The 24,861-nt window shown below is 49.1% G+C and overlaps 1 protein-coding gene across 2 annotated transcripts; it reads right to left on the bottom strand.

The window, feature by feature from the left end:
* Positions 1 to 2,758: 2,758 nt before the first annotated feature.
* Positions 2,759 to 24,736, bottom strand: BID (BH3 interacting domain death agonist). Of its 2 annotated transcripts, none has more exons than XM_080913815.1 (6): positions 24,703 to 24,736; positions 11,714 to 11,779; positions 10,336 to 10,549; positions 6,651 to 6,790; positions 5,127 to 5,339; positions 2,759 to 3,800 (listed from the first exon to the last, which is right to left on the bottom strand). In XM_080913815.1, exons 2-6 carry the CDS (start codon positions 11,723 to 11,725, stop codon positions 3,789 to 3,791), a joined length of 591 nt encoding a protein of 196 aa, XP_080769941.1. In that variant the 5' UTR covers positions 11,726 to 11,779; positions 24,703 to 24,736; the 3' UTR covers positions 2,759 to 3,788. The 2 variants fall into 2 exon arrangements, with proteins under 2 accessions (XP_080769941.1, XP_080769942.1); XM_080913816.1 differs by lacking the exon at positions 24,703 to 24,736 and adding an exon at positions 24,519 to 24,631.
* Between the last annotated feature and the right edge of the window lie 125 nt (positions 24,737 to 24,861).

Here is a 24,861-nt window from a genome sequence, read left to right as displayed (position 1 = left end):
GAAGATGGTCTATTTCAGCAATTCTCAGCCTTTGGGGACTGAATGACACTTTCACAGGGATCAATTTTCAGATATTTACAGTTCATAACAGTAGCAAAGTTACAGTTACGAAGTAGCAACAAAAGTGGTTTTATGTTGGGTGTTGTCATAACATGAGGAACTGTATCAAAGGGTTGCAACATTAGGAAGGCTAAGAACTGCTGGTCTAGTTAGCACTCGTTTGGGCTGGTTTATGTATACCTCACACAAAGCACCCCTGGTTCAGCTCCTCTTGCCTGTATTTCAGTTCCTTCGGCCTGTGGTAAGCCCCAGTTAGAGGACACACTGCCTGTTCTTGCCTTCTGTTCTAAAGGTGAGAGTGGGCATTTGACCTTGTAAAAGCTACTTTACACTTTCTAGCTAAGAAAAAAGTTCTCCTTTCCCTTCTCTTATTTTAGGTTTTTCATGAATTCTACACGAACTCTGTGCTCATGAGTATGATGAGCTTTGGCCTCTCACACACCCCTGTGATCTCTTAACAGTGTAACACTGGGAGCCTCCACTTGTGAAGTGGTTATGACATGCCACCCTTTTAAGTGAGCTCTGTGTGGGTTACGACTCCTTTTGCTGATACTGATTGAGCCCTTAATGCATGCCAGAGTCTGGAGGGCTTTCACACCTTATGCCTCCTTCAGGTCCTGTCTAGACTTCCAGGCTGCTGGGTAGGAACCACAAAGAACGGATTTACCGTTTCCTAGCATATCAGAGGCAAGGCAGTGAGTAAAAATTCCCAACTCCAGCCTGGTCTAGTGCTTTTCTTAGTGACCCTACATGTTCAGCAGAGTCCCAGTGAACAGTTGTGTTAACTTCCTGCACACAGCAGCCTCGGTGTAGCCTGAGCCCCACTGCTTGCCTCTGAAAGCATCATCCAGGCCAGGCTAAGTACCAAGTCTGAATGCAGAAAGCTAAGGAGCACGTATGTACTCAAGCTTCATATTGCACTGTTGTCCCTTTAGCCACTAGGTGACATGTCTTTGGGTCACCCTGTGGTTAGTAGTGTTCTTGGTTAATGTGTTGTCTCCTTGCCATAAACAAGGTCACCATCTGACACAGCTGTCATCACCAAGCATGCAGTGACATGAAGGCAGCCACTTGACATCTTAGTTGATTTTTTTTTTTTTTGTAGTTTTTGATCCCTCTGGGGTAGGCACATGGAAGGATGAGTGGTTAGGTTAAACCTAGAGGTACTGTTTGCACTCTTGACACTGACCAAGGTAGTCTTCCATCTTGCTCATCTGACAAGTGTGCTTCCTAGTGAAACTGGCACAGAACAGCACTGTGTCCAGAATCGACTGGTCTTACAGCTCCCTAACCTTTAAAAAGCTGCACAGAGAGCCGGAAACTCTCCTGGTCTTCACACCGCCCTCCTCAAAAACTGAACTCGGCTTGCGGTATCCCTGTCTGCAGTTAGGGCCGTCCCATGCTCATGTTTACACAGGCCCCAGCCTCTCGCTGCTTCAGTGTCTCAGGTCACAACCGTCTCAGGGACACCTGCAAGGCACAGGCCCAGGTTAGCACGGCTGCTCTGGCGCTGCCCTTTGCATCACGGAATAAGCTGGTTGCTGGATAGCCTTCAGCAAACATGTATGTACGTGTGGCTACATGCCACAGTGTGCACATGGGAGTCACAGGACAACCTGTGAAGTTGGTTTGTTCTCTACTTCCAACATGTGGGTCCTGATGCTTGGTGGAAGGCACCTTGATCCATGGAGTTTTCTTGCCAGTGCCATGTTTTGTCACTGTGAGATGACAAGCCTGTGGAGGCCTTCCCAGGTGAGCTACATACCTCCCTTAGTGAGGTCTAAAACAGTCTGTGTGGTCCTGTGGCTAGCACTGAAAGAAAACCTTTTCTCCCTAACCTGTATTTCCCTGCTCTGACAACCTCTTTCTTCCTTCAGACTAAAAGTGCCTCTTTCTCCCAATTCCTTGATTAAACTCAGTTTGTTAGTAGGTCTAGTATCTTGTCCTCCAGGTACTAGACTGGTTATCGTTAACATAGCAGTCAGGCGGATGCATCTATTAATGTTTGCCCAGGGTGCATGAGATCCTGGGTTCCATCCTGTGCACCCAGGTGAAGGCTGGAAGACAGTGCTCAAGGCCATACTTGGCTAAGAGCTAAGGGCCAGCCATGGATACTTGATCCTATCTTTTTAAATTAGCATAAGCATTTAGTTTAGGTAGCATTCAGTTGCAGTGTGCTCCATCAGCTGACTGCTACTGCCCGATTTGCTCAATTTATGACTGCGAATTGTTCCGGCCTTTTCCCATCCTGTTGTCTTTTGTGCTCAAGCTATGCTTTATTGGAAAGTGACAGAATTCAAGTCTACAAATTGTGCTTTCAGTTAGAAGCAACATCTTGGGTGGGTTGGGGACACCCTGGAGGTGACAATAAAATGAGATTTTATGATAACCAATGACTCGTCTTTTTGTCCACTAGTCTTGACTTGGGATTTGAAATGTTTTATATTCTAGTACATGCATCCTTGGTTTGCTGTTCAGTGTCGGAAGCATGATCCTGGGATATACAACCACAACTTGGTTCCCAGTCAGTGTTGCTGGAATCCAGCCAGCCCTAGGAACTGTAACGCCAAACAGCTATGTGTTTAAGCTGGAATGATTTTACTTTCTGATGTACTACACTGTTTGGACTAAGATCTTTTAGAAAAGAACCTTTTATTTTAAAGAAACAAATTTCTATCACTTAAAGCAATTCACACATTTTTAGAACAGAATGAAAAAATTCCCTGAATTAAAATTTCTCAACTATACCCACACAAAGATCATGTCACTAAAGGAAAACCCACCAATTTATAGGATATACCCAATCCCTGACAACCACCATGGCTGGGATGAGTTCAGAACTGGAATACTTGTAGGGTGTTGTAAAGGCATGGTGGCTTGTGCCTACAACTCCAGCTTGTCTCTGAGCTACAGAAGCGAAGGGAACATTTGGTTGGGATACACGGAATCTTCTGTAATGGTGCCTGGGGAAAGGAGATGGCGGCTGTGCTTTGTAACCAAGCCAGTGTATGGGACTTGACTGCAAGTCACCTGTTGAGATTACTGGTGTTTCAGAGCTCTTCTGTTCATTCTGCTGACACTGATATGTCAGTTCTTTGCAATCCCTAGCAAGAGCTTGACGTCGCACAGATAAGTTGTGTGCCCAACTCGGTTTCTTTCCACTGGGATAGAAATCTTGAGAAAACAGTTGACCCTGGGAACACCTGGGTGGGGTAGGGTGGGGTGAGGTGGTCAGGCTTCTCTTGATTTGAGAACAACCATTCAGCATTTACAAAGGCAGGTAGGAGGTGGCCTTGTGAAAGTGTCCATCCACTAGGCTGGGTGGACTTCACACTCATGGGCCGATGCTGTTCTCCTTAAAGAGAAGCCCACCTTCGTGGGGAAGACCGAGTCCCAGAGCTGGCTCCTCACAGGCACATCACATCACAAATACGCTTTTCTGCACTACTTTGAAGTTTAATGTCCACGTGGGAACCCGTTCAGTTGAGAAGATAAAGGTACATGGTGTAGATGCAGGAGTGTAATCTCTTCAGATACACTCAAGCTGAACGTAGAAATGGTAAGTGAATCACCAGCTCGGGGTTCCCAGCACCTGGAAATGAAGACCCAGCTGTTCTCTGGGACCGGTCTTTACTCCAGTGTCTTTGACACGGTCATGGTTGCTTTGAAGGCAGTGTCACTATTCTCGCCGTATCGGGATTCAGCCAGTCAGGCTTCTGCAGGCACCCTCAGTCCATCTCCTGAGAAAGGAGCAGCAGAGTCAGTCTCACTGAGGAAACATTAGAACACAGGCGCCAGGCTCTGGCTGCGGCTCAACAGTATCTGCCTAGCACGCAGAGGCCTGTCCCCTGTGCCATTTCCCCAGCTGAGGGGTGCACACCAGCTCTTAGGATGCTGAGGCAGGAGGATTGCCTTGCATTCCATTACCATCTTGGACTGTGGACTCTGCCTTCTCCCAGAATAAACCCCCTCCCCGCAAAGGGGAATTCCTGGGTAATGGTTCTGACATGTTCTAAAATCCCAAACACCCAGAAATACTAGTACAGATTAGATATCTCCATCCGGCTTCCACTAGGGTTTGTGTTACCAAAGCACAAGATTGAGAACTCGTGGCCCTTTTTTGAGCAGTCTCAGAAGATTGACTTTTGGCTTAGCTCAGTGTAATCATTTCCTGAGTGTGTACAATAAAAATTCAGGGCTACCCCAGCGATGGGCGTGTTCTCAGGTGACTGGAGAGCTTGACTTAATTCATTTATTATTCCTATTACTTTCTCTCCACCATCCTTGAGAAGCATACGTCTAACGAATTTAAATTACGGGCCAATGGGATGGCTCACTGGGTAAAGGCTTATATTACCAAGCCTGCTGACCTGAGTTCAATCCCCCAGACCCACATAGTGGAAAGAGAACACACCTCAAAGTTGTCCTCTGATCTATGTGCTATGGCACACATACTCCTGACACAATCATATATACACACAAATAAGTGTAGTCACTTTTTGATTACTTATAATACCTGGGGCCCAGTAAAATGTATGCAGACCTGAAGAGCTGAGTTCAAATTCCCAGCATCTATATGGCAGCTCACAACCACTTACAACTCCAGTCCCAGAGGATTCGCACCCTCTCCTGGCCTATCCGGGCATCGGCACACATGGTACACAGGCACACATTCCGGTAGAGCATCAATACACATTAAACAACCCTTTCCCCATACCCCAGTGATGGAGGGGGAGGGGGGGAAGCAGGTGGGGCCAGCTAGTTTAGCCTAAACGGCAAGTTCCAGCTTCACTGAGACCCTACCTCACAAAGACAGATAAATAGACACCTAATAATGACTTCTGGCTTCCATGTGCACACCACACACACTTATGCTTAGGTTTGTGACAGCAAAGAGTAGCCCGAGGGAGCCGAGCTCTTGGTCATCTTTCTAAATACTCCATGCCTCCCCCAGCTTGCTCGGTTACCACCAGTAGTGTAAAACAGCCTCCTCTAAACAGTCTGCGGTTGGTCAAAAGGGAGAGGTGGGGCAGAGGGACTTCAGCAGAGGCTGGTGTGGTCCTTACATTTCTAACCAAGTTCCTCACATAGGAGAATAGGTTCTGGTTAATAAAGTTCACGGTCGTGCGGAAGACATCTTGGAGCAACGACGGTGCTTGACTGGCCACTTTTCTAGCCAACAGCATGGTCATTATCAGCATGGCCTTATCGTTTTCCATGTCTCTAGGGAAGGCCGTCTTCACCTCATCGAGGGCTTTGGCCAGGCAGTCCCTTCTGTCCTGCACATTAAAGAAGATAGTTTACTGATGCTTTCCTTCAGAGAGACCGAGCCAGGCCACAGGAGGAAGCAGCCTTTCAGAGGGGATGCAGACTAAATAGCCAAGTGCGTTGGGTGGAGGGAATGACAGACGGTTCACTCTCCACAGAGCACGGTTACTGAGCCTGTGCTGGGCAGAAGTACATCTTCGGCTCGTCTTACTCGTGTGCTTAGCTTTCGGGGTTACATGCCATCTTCCCTTCAGGTGGGAAAGGAAGACACTGGACCCCTGGACCTGGCTCTTCCAGAGGACCCGGTTGAGTTCCCAGCACCCACGGGCAACAGCTCACAATGGCCTGCAACTCCAGCTCTAGGGGATCTGACGCCTACACATGCACATGCATGTTCATGGGCTCACCCATGAGGTACACACAGACACAGAACTTTACATCTTCAAAAAGTGGGAGGAGTGCACGCCTTTGAGCCTAAAGTGGGAGGAGTGCACGCCTTTGAGCCTAGCACCTGGGAAGCAAAGGCAGGCCAAGTTCTGAATTCAAGGCCAGCCGGGTCCACAAAGCAAGTCCCAGGACAGTCAGGGTCACACAGAGAAAGTCTCAAAAACAACCAAACCAAACCAAACAACCCCCCCCCCAATGAAGAGAGGGGGAAGGAGAAGATAGAGCTTCAAGTTCTGTGGCTCACATTAAAATATCTATCCCATAGAAGGAAGCTAAGGCTGTTGTACGTTCTGTGACAGCGCTAGAGAGTGGCAGGTGGAGGTGTACCAGCACAGACAGGCTGTACGTGACAATGACTCTAGACAGCGAGGGCAGCCATTTCAGCTGCTGGAAGTCCTAAGAACCTCCCTCCTCCGTCCCCTCCATAGGCAGGACCTCATAGCCCCGGGGTTTGGTGTTCTCTCTCTGGTTTAGGACGGACCTGGTGCTGAGGAACAAGCATTGGGTCCTTCACAGTAAACCCAGCAAGAGGAGTTGTGTCAGTTTTCATGTTGGATTACAACCACACAGCCGAGCAGAGTTGGCAGCATGTCACCAGGGGAAGCGACAGCAAGTTCTCCACAATAGAAGACTGAGTCTTTCTGTATGGATCAGGTTCTTCCAGGATCTTTCTGAAGGCCTGTCTCCCCAAGCTCTGTACTCTGACTTAAGGGATCCTAAATCTGACTCAACTAAATTCTTTGGAGAGACTGTGCTGATGGGCAGTCAAGGACAGGATTCACGTCCTGGGAAAGACTTTGGTTCAACAAAGGAAAATGTCCCCACACTTCCGAAGCGTCCTAGAAGAGGAGCTCACAGACCAGTCACATACTTACTTCCTCGGACAGGCTGGCGTTCATGAACTGTGCAGCCAGTTGTCTCACCAGCGTGGGCTGGATGCTCTGGTCCATCTCATCACCTACTTGGGCGAGATGCCTGGCAATGTTCTGGATGATTTCTTCCTGGCTTTCAGAATCTGAATGTTTAGGCAGCGAATGCAAACAAGACTCAGCAATGGTTCTGTCAACAGCTTCACACCATTTCCTACCTCCACACACGCCCTCGTGCGGACCGTGCTCGGCCCACAGTCCAGGGAAGTCCTGAGCTACAGCATCCCTGAGTGCATCCTCAGGTGAGCCAGCAACCAGCCTGGCACCAGGGAAGGGGCCCTGCAGCCAGTGACAACTGAGTCGCTGCTCTGCCGCACCCTGTCTGGAGACCAGGCATCCTTCGCCTCCTCACAGGGCGTAGTGTCACTGGATCCTCCTCCCCCGTCCTCACACACACACTCTCTCTCTGCACCCTGTCTGGAGACAGACCCTACGGGGACTGCCCTGCTGTCTCCTCTCACGCTGTCCCTTCTGCAGCTTCCTGATACGGCTGCGCCTCCCTATGGCCTGGACCTTGCTATGTCTTCATTTCTGCCCCTCCCCGTCTATTCCCCTTTCTTCCTCTTCTTGGCACTTACTATACACCTGTTTACCCACTTCTCTTGTCTAACAGGGCCGCTTGATGTGGCTTCTGAGAGACTGGAATTCTGTTTAGATTAGTGCATTTTATGTGTATGAGTGTTCTGCCTGCATATACATCTGTGTACCACCCGTGTGCCGCTATCCACGGAAGTCAGAGGAGGATGCAGGATCCCTGGAACAGAGTTACAAGGGTTGTGAGCTACCATGTACATGAGGGACTTGAACCTGGGTCCTCTGCAAGAGCAACAAGTGATCTCTTAATCATGAACCATCTCTCTAGCCCCCGAAAAACTAATTTTAAAATCTTTTGGTTTACTGTCAGATACCCCAACACTTAAGACTGGTGTATAGTTGGTGTCCAGTAAGTAGCTGTACAAACAAACAAACAAATGAATGAATGAATCAACAGACTTGTATGTAGCTCCTAAAAAGTACTCAATAAATATCACCGTAGTTTTTGTTTGTAACTTACCTATGGATTCCTATTTATCTTGACAGAACATACTTCCTCCCTCGGTCTGTTGTCAATGCAGGCTTACTATCTCTCCAACCCTGTACCTCAGAACTAGGAAGAGGCTACAGTGAAGTGGGTCCTGAGGGGACTCACAGGAAGTGGCTAGAGGCCAAAGGTATTCAGCGCTGGCGGAGAGGGGAGAAGGGCTCCTCCTGTCCTTTGTCCTGCCTGTGCCGTTGCTGCTTTAATGCAGAGCGACGCAGCCTCACACTAGTGGGACGATCGCTCTAGCGCTCAGTGACTACTCCAGTCCCTCATGTCACATGGCCACCACACGGCTCTCCTCAAGGCCTTCCCAGTGCCCACTTGCTTCTGCTTAGGTGACAGGTAACTAAGTGGCTTCCGGTTCCCTGTGATTTCATTGCTCTTCAAGTGTTCTAGGCACACTCAGCTGCTCACGCACACGCTGACGCCACGGCTTTGCTCTGCTTTCAAGTCCAGTCAATTGTCTACAAAGCCTCCTCAGCCCCGACTTAAACCAGGCCTTGAGATAGAAAGGCGTGGACCGATGCAGTAAGAAGTGGGTGAGAGACACCTGCACACAGTCAGACCCTCCCCCGCTGCCCTGTACTTCCTGAGCCTTTCTCCCTTTGGCTTTGGCCTGGCCAGAAGGCTCCCTGGAGGGACTCGAAGACAGTCTGGTAAAACCTGGCTTGTGGAAAACACCCGCCACACCCCAGCCTACTCAAGATACCTCTTCAGGGCATTTAAAAAATGAACCACGCTTGGCAGAAACAGGGTGAGTTGATTAGCCTGATCTATGCAACATGTTTCAAACTAGGCTGGGTAACACAGTGAGACCCTGTCTCCAAAAAAAAAAAAAAAAATTAGCCAGTGAGGGGCGGGTGGGGAGGCTAAACTAGATGTTAGTCTCCCTCACAAACACTAGAGGGCAGTGAAGTCTGTGCAAGATCAGGGCTTAGAACCAGGTACCAAGTCTGGCTTTGAAGGCTGCTTATCTGCTTGCTTGCTTTCTTGCTAGTGACAAACCCAAGGCCTTAGAAAAGTAAGGCACTGTCTCAGACTCCCGTCTCCAGCCCCTGGCCTGCAAGGTTGGAAGGCTCAGTCTAGGGCTTGGAGGTCCTGGAGGCTTACAGGACAATGATTCCAACCAGGATCGAAAGTGATCTGGGGTCATGGAGACGGCTCAGAGGACTTGCTGCCACGTCTGATAACCCGAGTTTGATCCCCAGGACATACATGGTGGAGAGAAATGGCCAACTCTGATCCCATACATATGCTAGGGTAAGTCTATTCCCCCGTACTCGGATAGAAAGACAGATATGCATTTTTAAAAAAATCATCCAGTAGTCTCCAGCCCAAGTATACACTGGAGGACCAGAGCCCCAGGCCTGCACTTCTGAAGACCTTCTCACATGACGCCAATTTTCATGCTGCCCACAAGCGCTCTAAGCACTTGGTGCGTCCCAGCCTTGAGGAAGGTCTCTTCAGCTGCTTCGAGGGCAGCAGAGGAACAGAGGGAAGTTAGAACAGAGGCTGAAAGAGGCCAGGGCTCAGGTCAGGCTCAGGTAAAGTCTAGGTGTTGCCAAGTGACACAGGCTTAGCAGGAGATAACTGCTTGGTTGAGTCTCACTGCTGAAGCATTGTCAGTTTGATGAGGCTAGCCCATTTATCTCTGCTATGCCTCAGTTTCCTTATCTGGAAACGAGGGTCAGAATACTTCAGCCATCTCATTAGGTAACAGCAAGTCACACATGTTAAAATTTCATACAGGAGGCAAAAATGACTAGCAACTGTGACCAGACCAGTAGTGTCCCAGATCTGCATGGCAGGACAAAGGACTCTGTTTTACTACTTTTCAGAACCCCACAAGCTGAAGCTGGTGGTACCCCTGGTTCTCGACCAGCAATGTAGTTTGTATATGCTTGGGCCAGAGAGTGGCACTGTTAGGAGGTGTGCCCTTGTTGGAGGAAGTGTGTCATTGTGGGAGTAGCTTTGAGACCATCCTAGCGGCCTGAAAGACAGTCTCTCCTGGCTGCAGGTGGATCGAGATGCAGAGCTCTCAGTTCCTCCTCCAGTATCATGTCTGCCTGGATGCTGCCGTGCTTCCTGCCATGATGATACCGGACTGGACCTCTGACACCGTAAGCCAGCCCCAGTGAAATCTTATCCTTTCTAAGAGTTGCCTGAGTCATGGTGTCTCTTCACAGCAATGGAACCCAAACTAGACAACTGGCTTCCAGTCTTTGGCTGTATGATAGCTGTTTGGGACATATGTCAAAAAACATGTTTTAGTACTGGTCCAGAGAGGATACTCGGATCCAGACCTGAAGAAAACACAGGACTCATCAGAAGGGCAAACTTTCTAATTAGCTGTCCTGATACAGGGGAGGGTGAGGTGGACATTACCGGGGGCAGTCAAGCACAGATCACAAGACAGGGAGGGGTCACATGACTTGCACACACACATGAACCCGACGATGTAAAGTTAGAGACTGACCAACAAAGGCTCTTGTAGCCTTTAGGGATCAGCAAAGCCTACAATTCCGATGAGGTGGACCAGCCCAGGCCTACCTGGCTCTATTCTCCCATGGTAGAAGGAGCGGCTGACCCGGCTGCCATCGGTCTGCAGCTCGTCTTCGAGCTCTGCCTCCGGGTAAACTTGCACGGGCAGTTCCTGACCCAGTACCTTCAGCTCTTGGTGGAAGTCAGAGTCAGAGCTTTGGAGAAAGCCGAACACCAGCAAGTTTGTGATGTGCTCAGCCTCCAGGCCTGAGCCGTTGCTGACCTAAGAAGAAAAGGGGGTCAGGAAGGCTCACGGGAGCCTGGATCAGGGCACAGAGTCTCACAGGCTCGTGAGAACCAATAACTCCGAGAATCCAAATGCCCTAGTAAGAGGCCTATGGGCAGAGAAATAGTCTGTGGCATGCTTTCCAGCAGAAGACACGGAGGGGTCATCTAGCCACCTTCTACAGAACCCCTCCTCAAGACACCCCCTGGGGAGGCTGCTTTGAGGGACACTGTCTCTGGGGCACCTGGCAAATGCCATCACTTCCATTCCACCCATGTTTACATACATGGCGGGGCCTGCATGGGCTGTGCTCCTAACAGCACGCAGCTCTTCTCTCCTCACTCCCTGCACTAGCAGGCAGAGGAAGCACCATAAAGGAGCAGTGACCTAGGTCGGACTCTGCCTTTGCCCTTCAGAGGTACGTGTGCACCATCAGAGGCAGCGGGGAGGGTCTTGCTCACCGGCCTCTCTGCTAGATCTATGGTGTGTCCAAAAGCAGCACGGGGGAGGGGGTGGGGCACACATAACAACACCTGTACGAGACCTGCGGTCCAACCAAACTTCAAAATGATACCTGCTCCACTTAATGTTCCTCAACTGTGGACTCAACAGTTGTAATAAATGCTAACTTTATAATTTTGCCGTAAAAAAGAGAAAGTCAGAAACAGCTACAGTGAGATAGAAGCTGTGATATGGGGCAGGGATGCCAAATGCCAAGATGTAAGAGAAAATGTCAGCATTTCACTGTGGTCTTAACCAGATCCCACCTAACTTCTGTGCCTCAGCTTTCCTGCCCGGAGGCCAAGTCTACCCTTGACCCTGGGGAGGAGCTCAGGAGTGACCCACCCTCTAGGGGCCCGGCAGGACCCCAGGAGACAATGGGAGGCTAGAAAGCACTATTGCCACACTCAGCTCGGCCCCTGACTGGGGCAAGAGGGAACCTTCCAGATCTTTTCTGTCCAGCCATGTCTACGAGGCTGAAAGTAACATCATCCTTCTGGAAGGAAGTCCCCATTCGGTACCAACTCCCCATCAGATGCCGATGGAGATGAATTCTGTTGGATTAAGTGCATCTTAGTGGACCTGTCAAGTGAGGGGTCAGGTAGCATCGTTAACAAGGACACCCAGGAAGAACAAAACGAAAAGATGACAGAGTCTAACCTCGGAGTCCATGACACAAGCTCTGTAGCTCCAACCGCCGCTGGCTCAAGAGTCCAGGGGAGCCACCTGGAAGAGGACACACACAGTGTGGGTGGCTGTTCCCTGAAGCAATGCCTCTGTGGGGCCCCGTAAGGACACAGGACACTCACACCTGCAGCTAAGGCACACCCACCCACCACCACTAGCGTAGGCTCATTTGCTCTCTGCACAGAACCAGTGCAGCAACCCAATGCGCCAGGGCTGCAGTCTTCCTCCTTGAGGCCTAAGCGGCCGCTCAGCTGAGCAATTCCCGGGCCAGTTCTCCAGGGCTCAGCTTTGCTTCCCACATTCAGAAAATCTGACCACGCCAACAAGAATTGCTGCTGCTAATCCTCATACTGGTTAGCGGGGTTTTCCAGCCAGCCACACACACCTGCAAGACTGCGGGGCATCTATATTACAGGCTCACACGCCTCCCAAACCAACCACTTCCTCTTTCTAACCACACGATGAGCAGAGCAGACAGTATGTATTCCAACTCAACCGGAAGAAGATATGATCTGGGGGATCATTTTGAGCCAGCAAGACAGCTTGGCTGGTAAAATGTGCCTGCCACTCAAGCCTTCTGATCTACCACAACTGACTGCACCAAAGTCATTTAGGAACCTCGTTGAAGGGCTCGGGGGATGGCTCAGCGGTTAAGAGCACTGACTGCTCTTCCAGAGGTCCTGAGTTCAAATCCAGCAACCATATACATGGTGGCTCACAAACATTTGTAATGGGATCTGATGCCCTCTTCTGCTGTGTCTGAAGACACACATATACACACCCACACACACACCCACATGAACCTCATTGAAGATGTCCAGATGAGCAGCTTTGCCCAGTGCAGAGGCTCTTATAACTAGGTGCTTTGAAGTTTGCACTTTGATGCCTTCATTAACAGGTTAACATGTGAATCTTTGTGAAGACTCTGACCCTGGAGGCAGAGCCCACTGATACCATACAGAATGTGAAGGCCAAGATCCAGGATTAGGAGGGCACCTCCCACCCCAACCAGCAGATGCTCTTCTTTGCAGGCAACCATCAGAAAGATAACCATACTCTTTTTGATCCAGAAAGACTCAAGCCTGCACCTGGTCCCCATTTTTCAACCTAAACTTCCGGTAGGCACTAATGGTGTTTCTCTACCCTAAAGACATTTGTGCCCTTAAATTTAGAAATTGTAAGTTTCAGTACAGCCAGGCTTGGTGGTATACAACTTTAATCACAGCACCTGGAGGCAGAAGCAGGTGGATCCTGAGGTTTTGGCTAGCCTGGTCTACAAAGCAAGTTCCAGAACAGCCAGGACTATGCAGAGAAACCCTATCTTGAAACCTTCCTCCACCCCTGCCCCCCACCAAGTTTCAGTAATAGCTAAACCTCTGTTTAAAATATTAAAGGTTCTGTTGCAGGGTTAAAAAGAAGTATATCCAGTCACTGTAAATACTGTTACTGAGGATACAAATTAGTGTGGCTACTATGGAAAATAGTGTGGAGGAACCTCACAAAGCTAAAGCCAGAAGCAGACAAGACAGCTGGTGAATGTGCCTGCCAGAAAGCCAGCTGACCTGAGTTCCATCCCTGGAACAATGTGAAAGGTCAAAGGGGAACCATACCCAGGTCCCTCTGTCTTAGTCAGGGTTTCTATTCCTGCACAAACATCATGACCAAGAAGCAAGTTGGGGAGGAAAGGGTTTATTCAGCTTACACTTCCACATTGCTGTTCATCACCAAAGGAAGTCAGGACTGGAACTCAAGCAGGTCAGGAAGCAGGAGCTGATGCAGAGGCCATGGAGAGATGTCACTTACTGGCTTGCTTCCCCTGGCTTGCTCAGCCTGCTTTCTTATAGAACCCAGGTCTACCAGCCCAGGGATGGCACCACCCACAATGGGTTGGACCCTTCCCCCTTGATCACTAGTTGAGAAAATGCCTTACAGCTGGATCTCATGGAGGCATTTCCTCAAATGAGGTTTCTTTCTCTGTGATAACTCCAGTTTGTGTCAAGTTGACACAAAACCAGCCAGTACACCCTCTGACCTCCCTGCCTCCATCACATACACACAATGATGAGTACAAACAAACTCTAACTTAAAAAACCACCTCGCTTAGCATTTCTCATTATATCCAGAGTTATTACACACAGGTGTGAAAGCACACTCTGCAAGCACCTCACAGTTGGTCATAGCTGTCAATCTCGGCCACAGCAGGTGTAATCTTGGGATGAGAGTTATTCTTGGCCAGCAGGTAAGATGAACAGACAACAGCTCACGTGTGGCAGATACTCAGACTCCACTTCACTCCCCTAGGGACCCGGATGTTTCTCTTGTACCACAGAAGCCAAATGCCCTGAAGTAGCTGAAAACTCTGAACCTCACAAAATCCCCCCTCCCACAGGCCCAAAGCGCAGACTCTGGCCACACCAGAAGAGAGGATGCTCGAAGTGCCATTACCCACAGAGCGGGGTGTCCTTGTGTCCCTGCCCTGCTGAGGTTTATCTATATAAGGAACTGAGAAAAATATGATAAATATTAGAGAGACAGTCACAATCTCCTCTAAGTGTCCGAGGTGGGGGTGGGGGACTACAAAGCCAAGACGAGATGTAGAGAAGAAAAAGCCTCCCAGACAGGGTTGATGAACTCCAGGAAGTAACCAGGAGAAGTTGTTTTCCACCCTTTTAAATGAATGGATATTAAATACTTAACTCACTACTTAAAAGGAAAAACAGGTGCCATGTTAAAATTGCCCAAGGACTTGAGATGTAGCCCTTTGAGGGTGTCTGCCTCACATGTACAAAACCCTGGGCCACCGGGTAGGATGGCACCCCTGTAACTACAGCACTCAGGCCATCCTCCACTACACTGGGAGCTGGAAACCAGGCTGGGCTTCACCTTGTCTCCATAAAGCAAACAAACAAACAAGTATATAAATAAAACTCAAGTATCAAAGAACCACACGAACTGAAGAATTACAGACACACTCGAGACTGCCAGTAGCTACAAGGTGATTCCCCTGGACAAAGGTCTGTGGACAGATACCTGCACTGATGTCTACTCCGCAGCCCAGCAATAACTTACAGCGTAAAATGGTTCTGCTACCCAGTTGTGGGTGCGGAGCTCAGTATTTAAGGGACTGGTTGGAGACTGACGGTTAGGAATGCTTCTCGATCTTCCAGAGGACCCAAGTTCTTTTTCCAGACCCACGTCAAAAGGTTCACAACCATGTGTAACCTCAGCTCCAGAGGGATCTGATGTCCTATTCTGGCCTCTGTGTGTAACACACACACACACACACACACACACACACACACACACACACACACACAGGAGGGGGGGTTGGAGAGATGGCTCAGTGGTTAAGTGCTCTGGGTATCCTACCAGAGGACTTGGATTCAATTTCCAGTATCTATCTCTCCACCCCTCCCTAATTTTCTCTTTTTATAATACAAATGACCACACCTGAGATCCTCCGACGTTGCCCAACCATAACTTTAGGTGTAAGGATCCCGAAAGGATTGGGGACATAGCTTGATGGTAGAAGTCTGTCTAATGAGTAAGACCTGAGCTTCCTATCCCCAGCATGAAAAATATAAACAAGCAATACAGATTTCCCCCCTCTAAATATAGGAAACATTTTGTCAGACGCATTAGGCGTCAGGACACCCAATTAATACAGGGTCACATGTGCACAAGAATAGACTTGGTTATCCATTAATGATACAAATCCAGACTGTTTCGTAAGCAGTGAGCTTTGTACACCTGCCCCCCATGTCTAAAAAGCCAAGAGCACAATAAAGTCAACATGCAGTAGCAAAAGCTACTCTGCCACCCAGAGTCACCGTGAATGGGTAGTTTCTATTAGGGTGATAGTGCACGTGCTTAGCATGAGCAAGACCTTCAGATCAAAACTCTGCACGCACGTGCGCACGCACACACACACACACACACACACACACACACACATCTAAAATACCTAGTGCACTGACGTAATCCCAATGTTTTCATTTACTCCAAATGTGAAGCACGATTCTTAAAAGGCCTAAGAATGTTTAATTTGTATAAATGGCTCGCCCAGCGAGTGCTGCTTCAGTGTGAGACTCCAGAGCCTAAAGCTGCCAGAGCACCTTTTCACATTTACACAAGAGGCAAAGGCCCTTCTCATAAGTCCGAGACTCCAGTACCAGCTTCAGCTTAGGTCAAGAACAAACATGGTGACACAGACTATAATCCTAGCTACTCAAAAGGCTGAGGCAGGAGGACCACAAATTCAAGGATGGCCTAACTTTCTAAGACATTGTCTCAATATACAAAACAAGGTGTCTGGAATCCTCACGGCATTGTTCACAGTGTGTGGGTAAGTGGAGTCACCGTGGGGAGGGGAGGTGGGGGAGGGTGTGTTTTAGTTTACTTCCTATCGTAAACAACAGATCAAAACAATTTGGGGAGAAAAGTACAGCTTAACAACTCTCTGGTCACACCCCCTCACTAAGGGAAGTCAAGGCAGGAACGTGGAGAGGCAGGAGCTGATGCTGAGCCCATGGAGGAAGGCTCCACAGCTCAGCCTGCTTTCTTAAAGAACTCAGAGCCACCTGCCCAGGACATAGTAAGCTAGACCCTTCTTACCTACAAGTAAACCTGATATACTCATTTTCTCAACTGAGGTTCCCTCTACACACACACACACACACACACACACACACACACACACGCACGCACGCAGGACAGAGAGACCCAAACTCGAGGGTCCAGATAACAGATGCTGTTCTTCCCCTTGGACACAAAACAGTTCAGTTGAGCTCCTTGAGACTAAGGACTCAGAGAAAGCAGACCAGCAATCAGATGTGCTCTCGAGACCCCACTCTCTCAACAGAGAACAGCTGTGTCACCGATTCATAAAGATGAACAGATGTTCCAACTCCAAAACTAAATCCCTGATGTGCCCACAAAGAGGCCTCTTTGTCTATCATGTACCAACCGTAGACCAAGACAAATTCCACAGAGGGCGGGGGTGCCAGGCACACTGCCAGCAAGTTCTACTCTTGACCTCACCTCTCAGGCCCTTGGAAGACAGGCAGGTGCCATGGTGCCTGGCTTACTGGGCAGTTTTCAAGCCTGGCTGCACAGTGGAATCTTCTGGAAACCCTTGAACGCACTGATCTGACATGACCTCACATACAGCACTCGAGGAAGCCAGTAAAAAGGCTACCAGAACTAATTCATGAGGAAAACAAGGTAGCAGGGGATAAGCTCCCGATGGGCTGTTTTCCTATACACTGCTAATAACCAGAAATAAAATTAAATGATTACCGTGGCACTAAGAGATAGAAAATCCTAAGGCCCGGCCTTCAGCTCCACAGTAGAACACATGACCACAAAGAGCCTGAGATCAATCCCAGTGCCGTGAACAAAATTAATGCGCAAAACGTTTAAAAATTACTAGGAATAAATGTAATACAAGCCTTAGGCCTGGGGCACTAAATGAAAACTGCAAACGTTATTGAGAGGAAAAAAAAATGGAAGGCAACCACCTGTCAGGGACTGGAAGAGACAATGTGCTGTCAGACTACATCACTCCCCACGGGATCTGCAGACTCTATACAATTCCTATAAAAATACTCCAGCTGGTTTTTTCTGCAGCAAGTGACAATTCCTAAATTCATACATGAATACAGAGGACATTTTCAAAATTAGCCAATCTTGAGAAGAAACGAAGTGGACAGACGTGCACTTCCTGGTTTCAAAACTTAGCACAGCGCTGGTCATGACAGTGATGCCTGGTCAAAGAAACAGCAGTAAACATGGAGTTCTTCAGCCACTGACTGAAGAACCACCAGGGAAAGAACAGCGTTTTAACCAAGGACACCGGGACAACCAACTATCATCCCCCAGCAAGGCATGAATTCCTACCTCTGTCAATGTCACACAAAAGACTCTAAAAATGGATGCTAAGAAGGTTTCAGAAAGAACTCAGAAGTTAAGAGTACTAGCTGCTCTTCCAAAGGACCTGGGTTCAATTCCCAGCTCATACGGTGGCTTATGACTGCCTGCAATGCCAATTCCAGGGCATCTGACTCTTTCTGGCCTCCAGATACACAGATACTCAAAAAGTGAAAATACTCACATAAGCATAACTTTGAAAAACCCAGGTGACAGAGGTCTTTCATTTTGGACATAAACTGGCCAGGGATACATTGTATGGGGGAGGGGCAACGCGGCAGTATCAGAGAGTGCAGGACACACTTGGTCAGGGCAGCACCAGGGGACCAACTTTCTCAGACAGAGCCAAGTCACTCAGACAAAGATCTTACGAGTTGCCTAAGAGGAACTGAGCCCAACGGCGCCACATACAAGACTGCGCTGCTCCAATCATGAGGTGGCACAACCTGGCTTCTCTGGAGTCCCAACACTCCTTGAGTAGTCTGTCCCGTGAAGGCCAAGTTCAGCAGAAGAGCTGCAAAGATTCAGGGCGTTATTTTTATTTTGTGTATATGGTGTTTTGCCTGCATGTATCTCTGTGCACTAAACATGTGCCTTGTGCTCATAGAGGACAACAGAGGGTGTCCAATGACCTGGAACTGGAGTTACAGAGGGTGGTGAGCCCCCATGTGGATGCCAAGGAGTCTGAAGGAGGAGCAGTCAGTGCTCTTAACCACTGAATCATCTCTCCAGCCCAAATAATAGATTGTTTTTTTCTTTTTGAGACAGGGTCTCACTATGTAGCTCTGACTGTCCTCAAACTTACTATGTAGACCAGGCTGGCCTCCAATCCACCTGCCTCTGCCTTCTCTAATTCAGACACAGACCTAGTACATAGACATGCAGTCAGAACACTGATACACATGATTTATAAAATAAAATAAAAAATGTAAAAAGAGAACATGAGAGGAAGTCTCAGTGACCCTGTATTAGACAATATCTTAGACCTATATAGCCTAAAGGCACAAGTAACAAGAAAAAAAAATCATAACTTAAGTCTTCAAATTTAAAAAATTTTATGATTCAAAAGGCACTACTAAGAAGATTAAAAAAAAAAAAAAACTGAGTCAGACATGGTGTTTCATATCTGTAATCTCAACACCCAGGAAGCTAAAACCATCTGCATAGTGAGTTCAAATCCAGCCAGGGGAGAAAACATCTACGAAGTATTTGACAAGGGACGGGTAGCAAGAATATGTAAGTGGCTGGAGAGATGGCAGCTAAAGGCATGAAGCACCAAGCCTGCCAACATGAACTGGATCCTCAGGACTCACGCTGGGCAAAGAAAGGACTGACTCCAGCAAGTCTGATCTCCAGATGCAGGCTGTGGTATATCCCAGAATGAAATAAACAACTACACGTAATAAAAACGAGTATGGGCTGGAAAAAAAAATGGCCCAGTTGTTAAAAGCACTGGCTGTTCTTCCAGAGGACCTGGGTTCAATTCCGAGACCCCACACGGCAGCTCATAATTGTCTGTACCTCTAGTTCCCGGGGATTCAACACCCTCTTCTGACCTCTGTGGGCACTGGGTTTGAAAGGGATGCAAGCTCCCACACACAGCTCAGTCAGCAGAGGGGCCAGCATGGATCTCAGGTTGGCCTAGAACGTGATGTGCAGGCAAGAATGACCTCCCGCCTGTCCCTCCTGCCTCCACTGTCCAAGTGCTGGGGCTACAGAAGCGAACCACTGTGCCTGGTTTTTGTTTTGTTTTTTTGTTTTTGTTTTGTTTTTGGGTGTTTTTTTTGTTTGTTTGTTTGTTTTTTTTTGCCAGCTGTCCTCTATCTTCAGCCTCTTGGGCTTTTGAGACAAATTCTTACCATGAAGCCCAAGCTTGCTTTGAAACTTGTTCTCCGCCTGTCTTGGCCTCCCAAGGGCTGGCATCACAGGGCAACACTATGCTTTTAAGAACAAGAACATTAGCTCAGTGGTACAGCAACTGCTTACCAGGCAAAAGTTTCTGCACTTGACCACTAAAAAAAAAGGTAAATCTAGCCAAAGGGTGGTATGGGAAAGGGCCTGTGTGCCACGTTATTTGAGCTGTGGCCTCACCAGGCCCTCAGAAGTTGGCCACCCTGGATGTTTGACCTGTAAGATACAGTTCCCTGCTTCCCCTCCCTACTCAGGACCTAGGCTTCTGAGTGAAAGCACTGGGTGAGTCAAGAAGGCTGGCAGGAGTCAGATGTCCTAAGGGTGAGCCCACAGGGGCGCAAACAGATGTCTCAGCGGCCACACTGTAATCTCTGCGCGCCTTCGCTCTCTTCCCCCCACAATGCTTTGCTCTCTTTTGTTCGTTCCTTTTTTTTTTTTTTTGCTTAGCCACAGAGGGACTGGGGGTACCTAGCCCAGCAGAGGCTACGATGAAGGAGAACTGGACTGTTTGTACCATGCTCTGAGCAGAGCTGCCAGTGGGGCTGCATTGAGTAACAGCAATTTCCTGTCTTCCACACCCTAGGGAAAAAAAAAAGCAACCTTTCCTCATTTGTTAAAGGGACAATAGCCTAGGTCAGAGAGACAGGACTGCAGTCACCTTGCCTAATGAGATGTGCCCCTGGAGGTGCACACGCAACAGTCAGTTCAGTAAGGGCTTTGTGGTATGGTTTCTAGAAGATATTCAAAGAAAAATAAGACTATGTCCTGGCCAGCAATTTGCCTAGCCTTGTCTAGAAGTCAAGAAGATAGGTTTATGGGCTGAGGAAACATGATGGGCTTCCATGGGTCCCAAGGCCTCTTCACCCCGTTCCATGTGCACCTTTTCAAGACTGGCTCACCAGTCTTGAAAGCCTGTTGGAAAGTTCCACAGATATCCAGGCAAAGGTTTTCTATGCCCTCACCTAGAGCAGGGTGGCTCTTGTGAGATGCAGGGTCCCTTTGGCCCCATAAGACACACACACCCCTTGGAAGGCTAGCTGTCTGTTCTGAGGACACACAAGGTGGGCCCAGGTAACTTAGTGTACTTAGGCTTACTGATGCCTTTTCTACCTGCAATCTTTTTCAACTAATGGTAGGCCTATTAGGAACAGCCCCATAATAGGAGAAACATGTATGTATACACCAGTTATGAAACTAAACCAAACACAGGACCATTGCTGCTGCCTCAGGTATAGGCCCACAGCCAAGGGTTCTTGATTGGAAAAACTGGAATCTCGAACACCCAGGCTTCAGTTCTGTTCTTTTACTGCCTCTGAAGAAAGGTTTGAGGCCCGTAATCCTGGCACTTCGGGAGCCAGAAGCAGGAAAACCATGTGTTTGAGGCCAGCCTTAGCTATGAAGTGAACTGAAAATTAGACTGGAGTACGCAAGACCCTGCCTCATAAAACACAACAAAATATAACAAATCAAAAACAAAGAAGGTTTGTCACTGAAGGAGAAAACACTAGCCTGATGAAGGATAGGCTGCCTTCTTTCACATAGCCCAGTCCTGGCCAGGGCTTAGCCATCCACACCCTTCCAGGCATAGTGCCAGAAAGCACATTGCTCTTCTTAGGCCAGCCCAGGAGCCAGTAGGGAAACACCTGGCTCCTAAGTACTTGGGTAGTTGTCAGTAAGGTCTGTTTGCATTACTGAGGTGGAAGGGTAATATAAAGCAAACTAGGAAGTAGCTCGTCTGTAACCTGCAGGCCTATATAAGCAGTAAAGGTCTGAGTTGGGATCCCGCAAAAGCTAGGTGTGTGGTCTGAGCCTAGAATCCGGGTGCTGGGGAGGCAGAGGCCAGAGCATCCTTAGAGCCCACTGGCCAGCCAGTCTAAATCGGTAAGCGGAAAGTCTCTTTACATACACAAAAACGTACAGAATGACTAAGGAAGACACTTGACACCAACAGCTACACACACACACACACACACACACACACACACACACACACACACGAGAGAGAGAGAGAGAGAGAGAGAGAGAGAGAGAGAGAGAGAGAGAGCACAAAATACTTTTCCTCTGTTTTCCGTTTGCTTAATTTCAGTTGGCTTTGGGTTTTTTTGTTTTGTTTTGTTTTGTTTTTTTGAAGGCTGACATGTCTCTAAGGACAAATACCCATAAAGCCAACTTAGGGTTCAATTTTCAAGATGGCAGCACCTCTAGAAATGGTTGCCTCTCAGCTCATTTAGCTCAAGGTAGATACCACCACCCTTTTATGGAAGTGTCCCTGTGGAGCAGGGAAAGCTGAGGGAGAAGAGTGGGAAAGTAAGAAGTGCTGACCCGGAGAAGCTGTGGACATCTGCCAGGATGGTTCTTGGGGGAAACCCCACCATAAAGGTCCCTGGCACTAACATTTTGGCTTCCCCATTTATACAACTAGCTGCCTTGTCCCGCTCCAGCTGCTAGAGGGAGGAGTCCACAGGAAGGGGCTGTCCACGTCTGATTCAGTGGCAGAGTACACTTGTAGCACACACTAGGTCCTGGGTTTTCCCTAGTCCCAAAATCAAGCAATGCCATGGGCATTCTCTTTGCTCCTTACCGCCAAGGTCTATTGGGCTCCATCTCCCTTGGGAAGCAGAGCGTTGACTGAGAACGAGGTAGTTCACAGTTAAACTGGGAGTTCTCCGTCTGGTTTTGAGACCCTGGGTAAGTAAGTTAGCCCCTCTGCTCAGTTTACCTATCTGGAAAAGGGGTAATCGAGTCTCTAATTACCGTAATACAAAATGAGCTCGTTAATAGAAATGGCACACTATAGTCCCAGGACTTGGGAGGCTGAGGCAGAAAGTACTCTTTTTTTGTTTGTTTGCTGAGACAGGGTTTCTTTCCAACAGCTCTGGCTGGAACTAGGAGACCCATCGGCCTCTGCCCCCTGAGCTCTTGGATTAAAGGTGTACCACCATGGTATTACCTTAAAAAAAAATTTTTTTTTTTTGAGAAGCAAACCAAAGCTCTCTGTGGGCTTATGAGGCACAGAAGGCTCTGTAAAGTACTTTTTCATCTCTGCCCTCCACCCTGAAGCTTCAATTTAGCTGTCTCCTTCAGGCCTGTGACTATGGAAAAAGAGGGTGGCCAGCCAGGCAGGGTGCCAGAAAGAAACAGAAACACTAGCTGCCCTCCACAAGCCACAGCCCAACAAATGGTGGCCAGAGATATAACCACAGATCAAATGTCCAATGACCACAGCCCCACATCAAGGGCTTCTTAGGGACAGACAATTTCCAGGTTATGTCCTTGGAGCCATCAGATTCATTGTATCCCTGATGAGGATGGCTGTTTGGTCTTGTACACAGCCTAGAGGTGGGTTCCCAACCCTCAATTTCCCACTAGAGAGCAAAGGGGCAACTGGAATAGCATACTGCCCTTCAAAAGGTCTAAAAGGCTGTGTCATCAGGCCTTCCTTCCGGGGGGGGGGGGGGGGAACTCAGCACTGTTGGGCCCCAGGGTAAGTTATTCTTTCTTGCAAATAAGAGAAACCAGGTGACTTCAAGCTGTGAGCATCCCCTCCCCCTCCCCCTGCCTCCCCAGTAACTGCCCTAACAGCTCCGTTTTCCAAGTACACCCTCAAAGCATCCTTCAGAGCCCCAGTAAGGCCACCTAGGGGCTACCTAAATCTCTTTAGAGCATGCCACATCTAGCTAGCTTCTCTTCATCTTTTATAACCAAAGCCCCCATGCCACGATAGCTAAGAGATAGTAGCATCTTGCTCCTCAGGAACCCACTCAGTGGGTGAAATGCCAACCCCCCTACCATGCCCTCTCTAGGCAAGAGAGCCAGCAGAGGCCAGGATACACACAATTCCTCCCCCCCCCACACACCCTTTCGGCCCCTACCTACATACAAGGCCTTCCTAGAGCTCAGCCTACTCAAGTAATCAAGCCTCTGCATCAGCTCAGACTCCCCAGAGGGAACACTCAGAGCTGACCTCCAGGGTTTGTCCAGGGTAGTGCAGCCCAAGGCTCAGGACTGCAAAGTCTCCTGGCTGGGTGGAGCTGGAATGTGGACAGTCCACAGCCTTCTTGCATTTTCCCCCAGCTCCCTTCCATAGCTAGGTTATCCTAGACCCGGCCTCAAGGTAGTCTTCCAGGAAGGGCAAGCAAGCCATGGTACCGGGCAGTAGCCTGGGAAAGTGGGGGAGCCCTGGCCGGGGTCCTCAGGCTGCTCTTCCTTCCTCACCTAAGGCTTACATCAGATGAAGGCCAATCCCATCCTAGAAGGCCCAAGAATATGCAACATCTGGTCCTTTACTGAGAGCTCTTCACTCCAGCCTCTCACCACCCATAAAGTTCCACCCTGACCCGTCCCTGGTCCACATTTACTTGTTGAATTATAAATGAATGTATGAAGGTATGAATGAATGGATTAATGTGTGAATCTTTGTGGGCCCAGCCACTCAGTAGCTAAAGGCTGTGGATTTTTTTAGAATCCTACAGGGTTTTTCTGCCAACCATTCAACAAACTTTTAAAAAAGATCGGCAACCAGTCTATGCACATTTCCAACCCATTCTGGGTACTGGAGATGCGGCGCGGGGGTGGGGGGGGGTGGGCAGCCACTTCCTCACAGTTTATTTAGGTGAGTGTGAGCTGTGCACACAGTGGTGCCCAAAGGGTGCCCGTCACTGGAGTCTTCCAAGGTCTGTGTTCCTTGGGCTGGAGATCCAGGGCTTTTGAGGAACCCATCTGTGGTCTGTAGCCGTCCCCCGTTCATTTTTGTGGGTGGCCACAGTGGAGCGCAGGCGGAGCGCAGTAGAACCTCGGGCCCGCCTTCCCGGCTCCTCACGCACCTGCAGAGTGGCGCGCGACCACTGGGTCCCCAAGGAAGCCTGCCCCGAAGTGGACCAGGATCGAGCGAAAAGGGGGACCACAACTGGCGCGCTCCCCAGGCCTTTCAGTGCCTTACCCACAGCTCCGTGGCAGCTTCGTGGAGGAATCCCGCGGCCAGCGCCCCCACCCCGCCTCCACCAAGACTCAGGAGCCCCGCCGCGAAGGCTCGACAGGATACCAAACTGAGCTCTGTGCAGATCCCCCTTCTCCCAGAGGGGAACGTTGGGCCAGGGGGCGCCCAGGAGGGTGGGCAGACTCACCACGCGAATGCCCGCTGCAAAGACTGGACGGCCGACACTAGGACCGGCGCTCTGCTCCACCTTCCTTTCCTCGTGCTCCGCCTGGCCCCGCCCCGACAGCCCCGACAGCCCCGCCCTCCGGATGCTCACCCTGCGGCTGGCTGCATTCTGCGGAAACCC

The sequence above is a fragment of the Micromys minutus genome (assembly GCF_963924665.1).
Source record: "Micromys minutus genome assembly, chromosome: 3".
In the NCBI taxonomy this organism is placed as follows: domain Eukaryota; kingdom Metazoa; phylum Chordata; class Mammalia; order Rodentia; family Muridae; genus Micromys; species Micromys minutus.
This window is presented reverse-complemented; position numbering and strand designations above follow the sequence as displayed.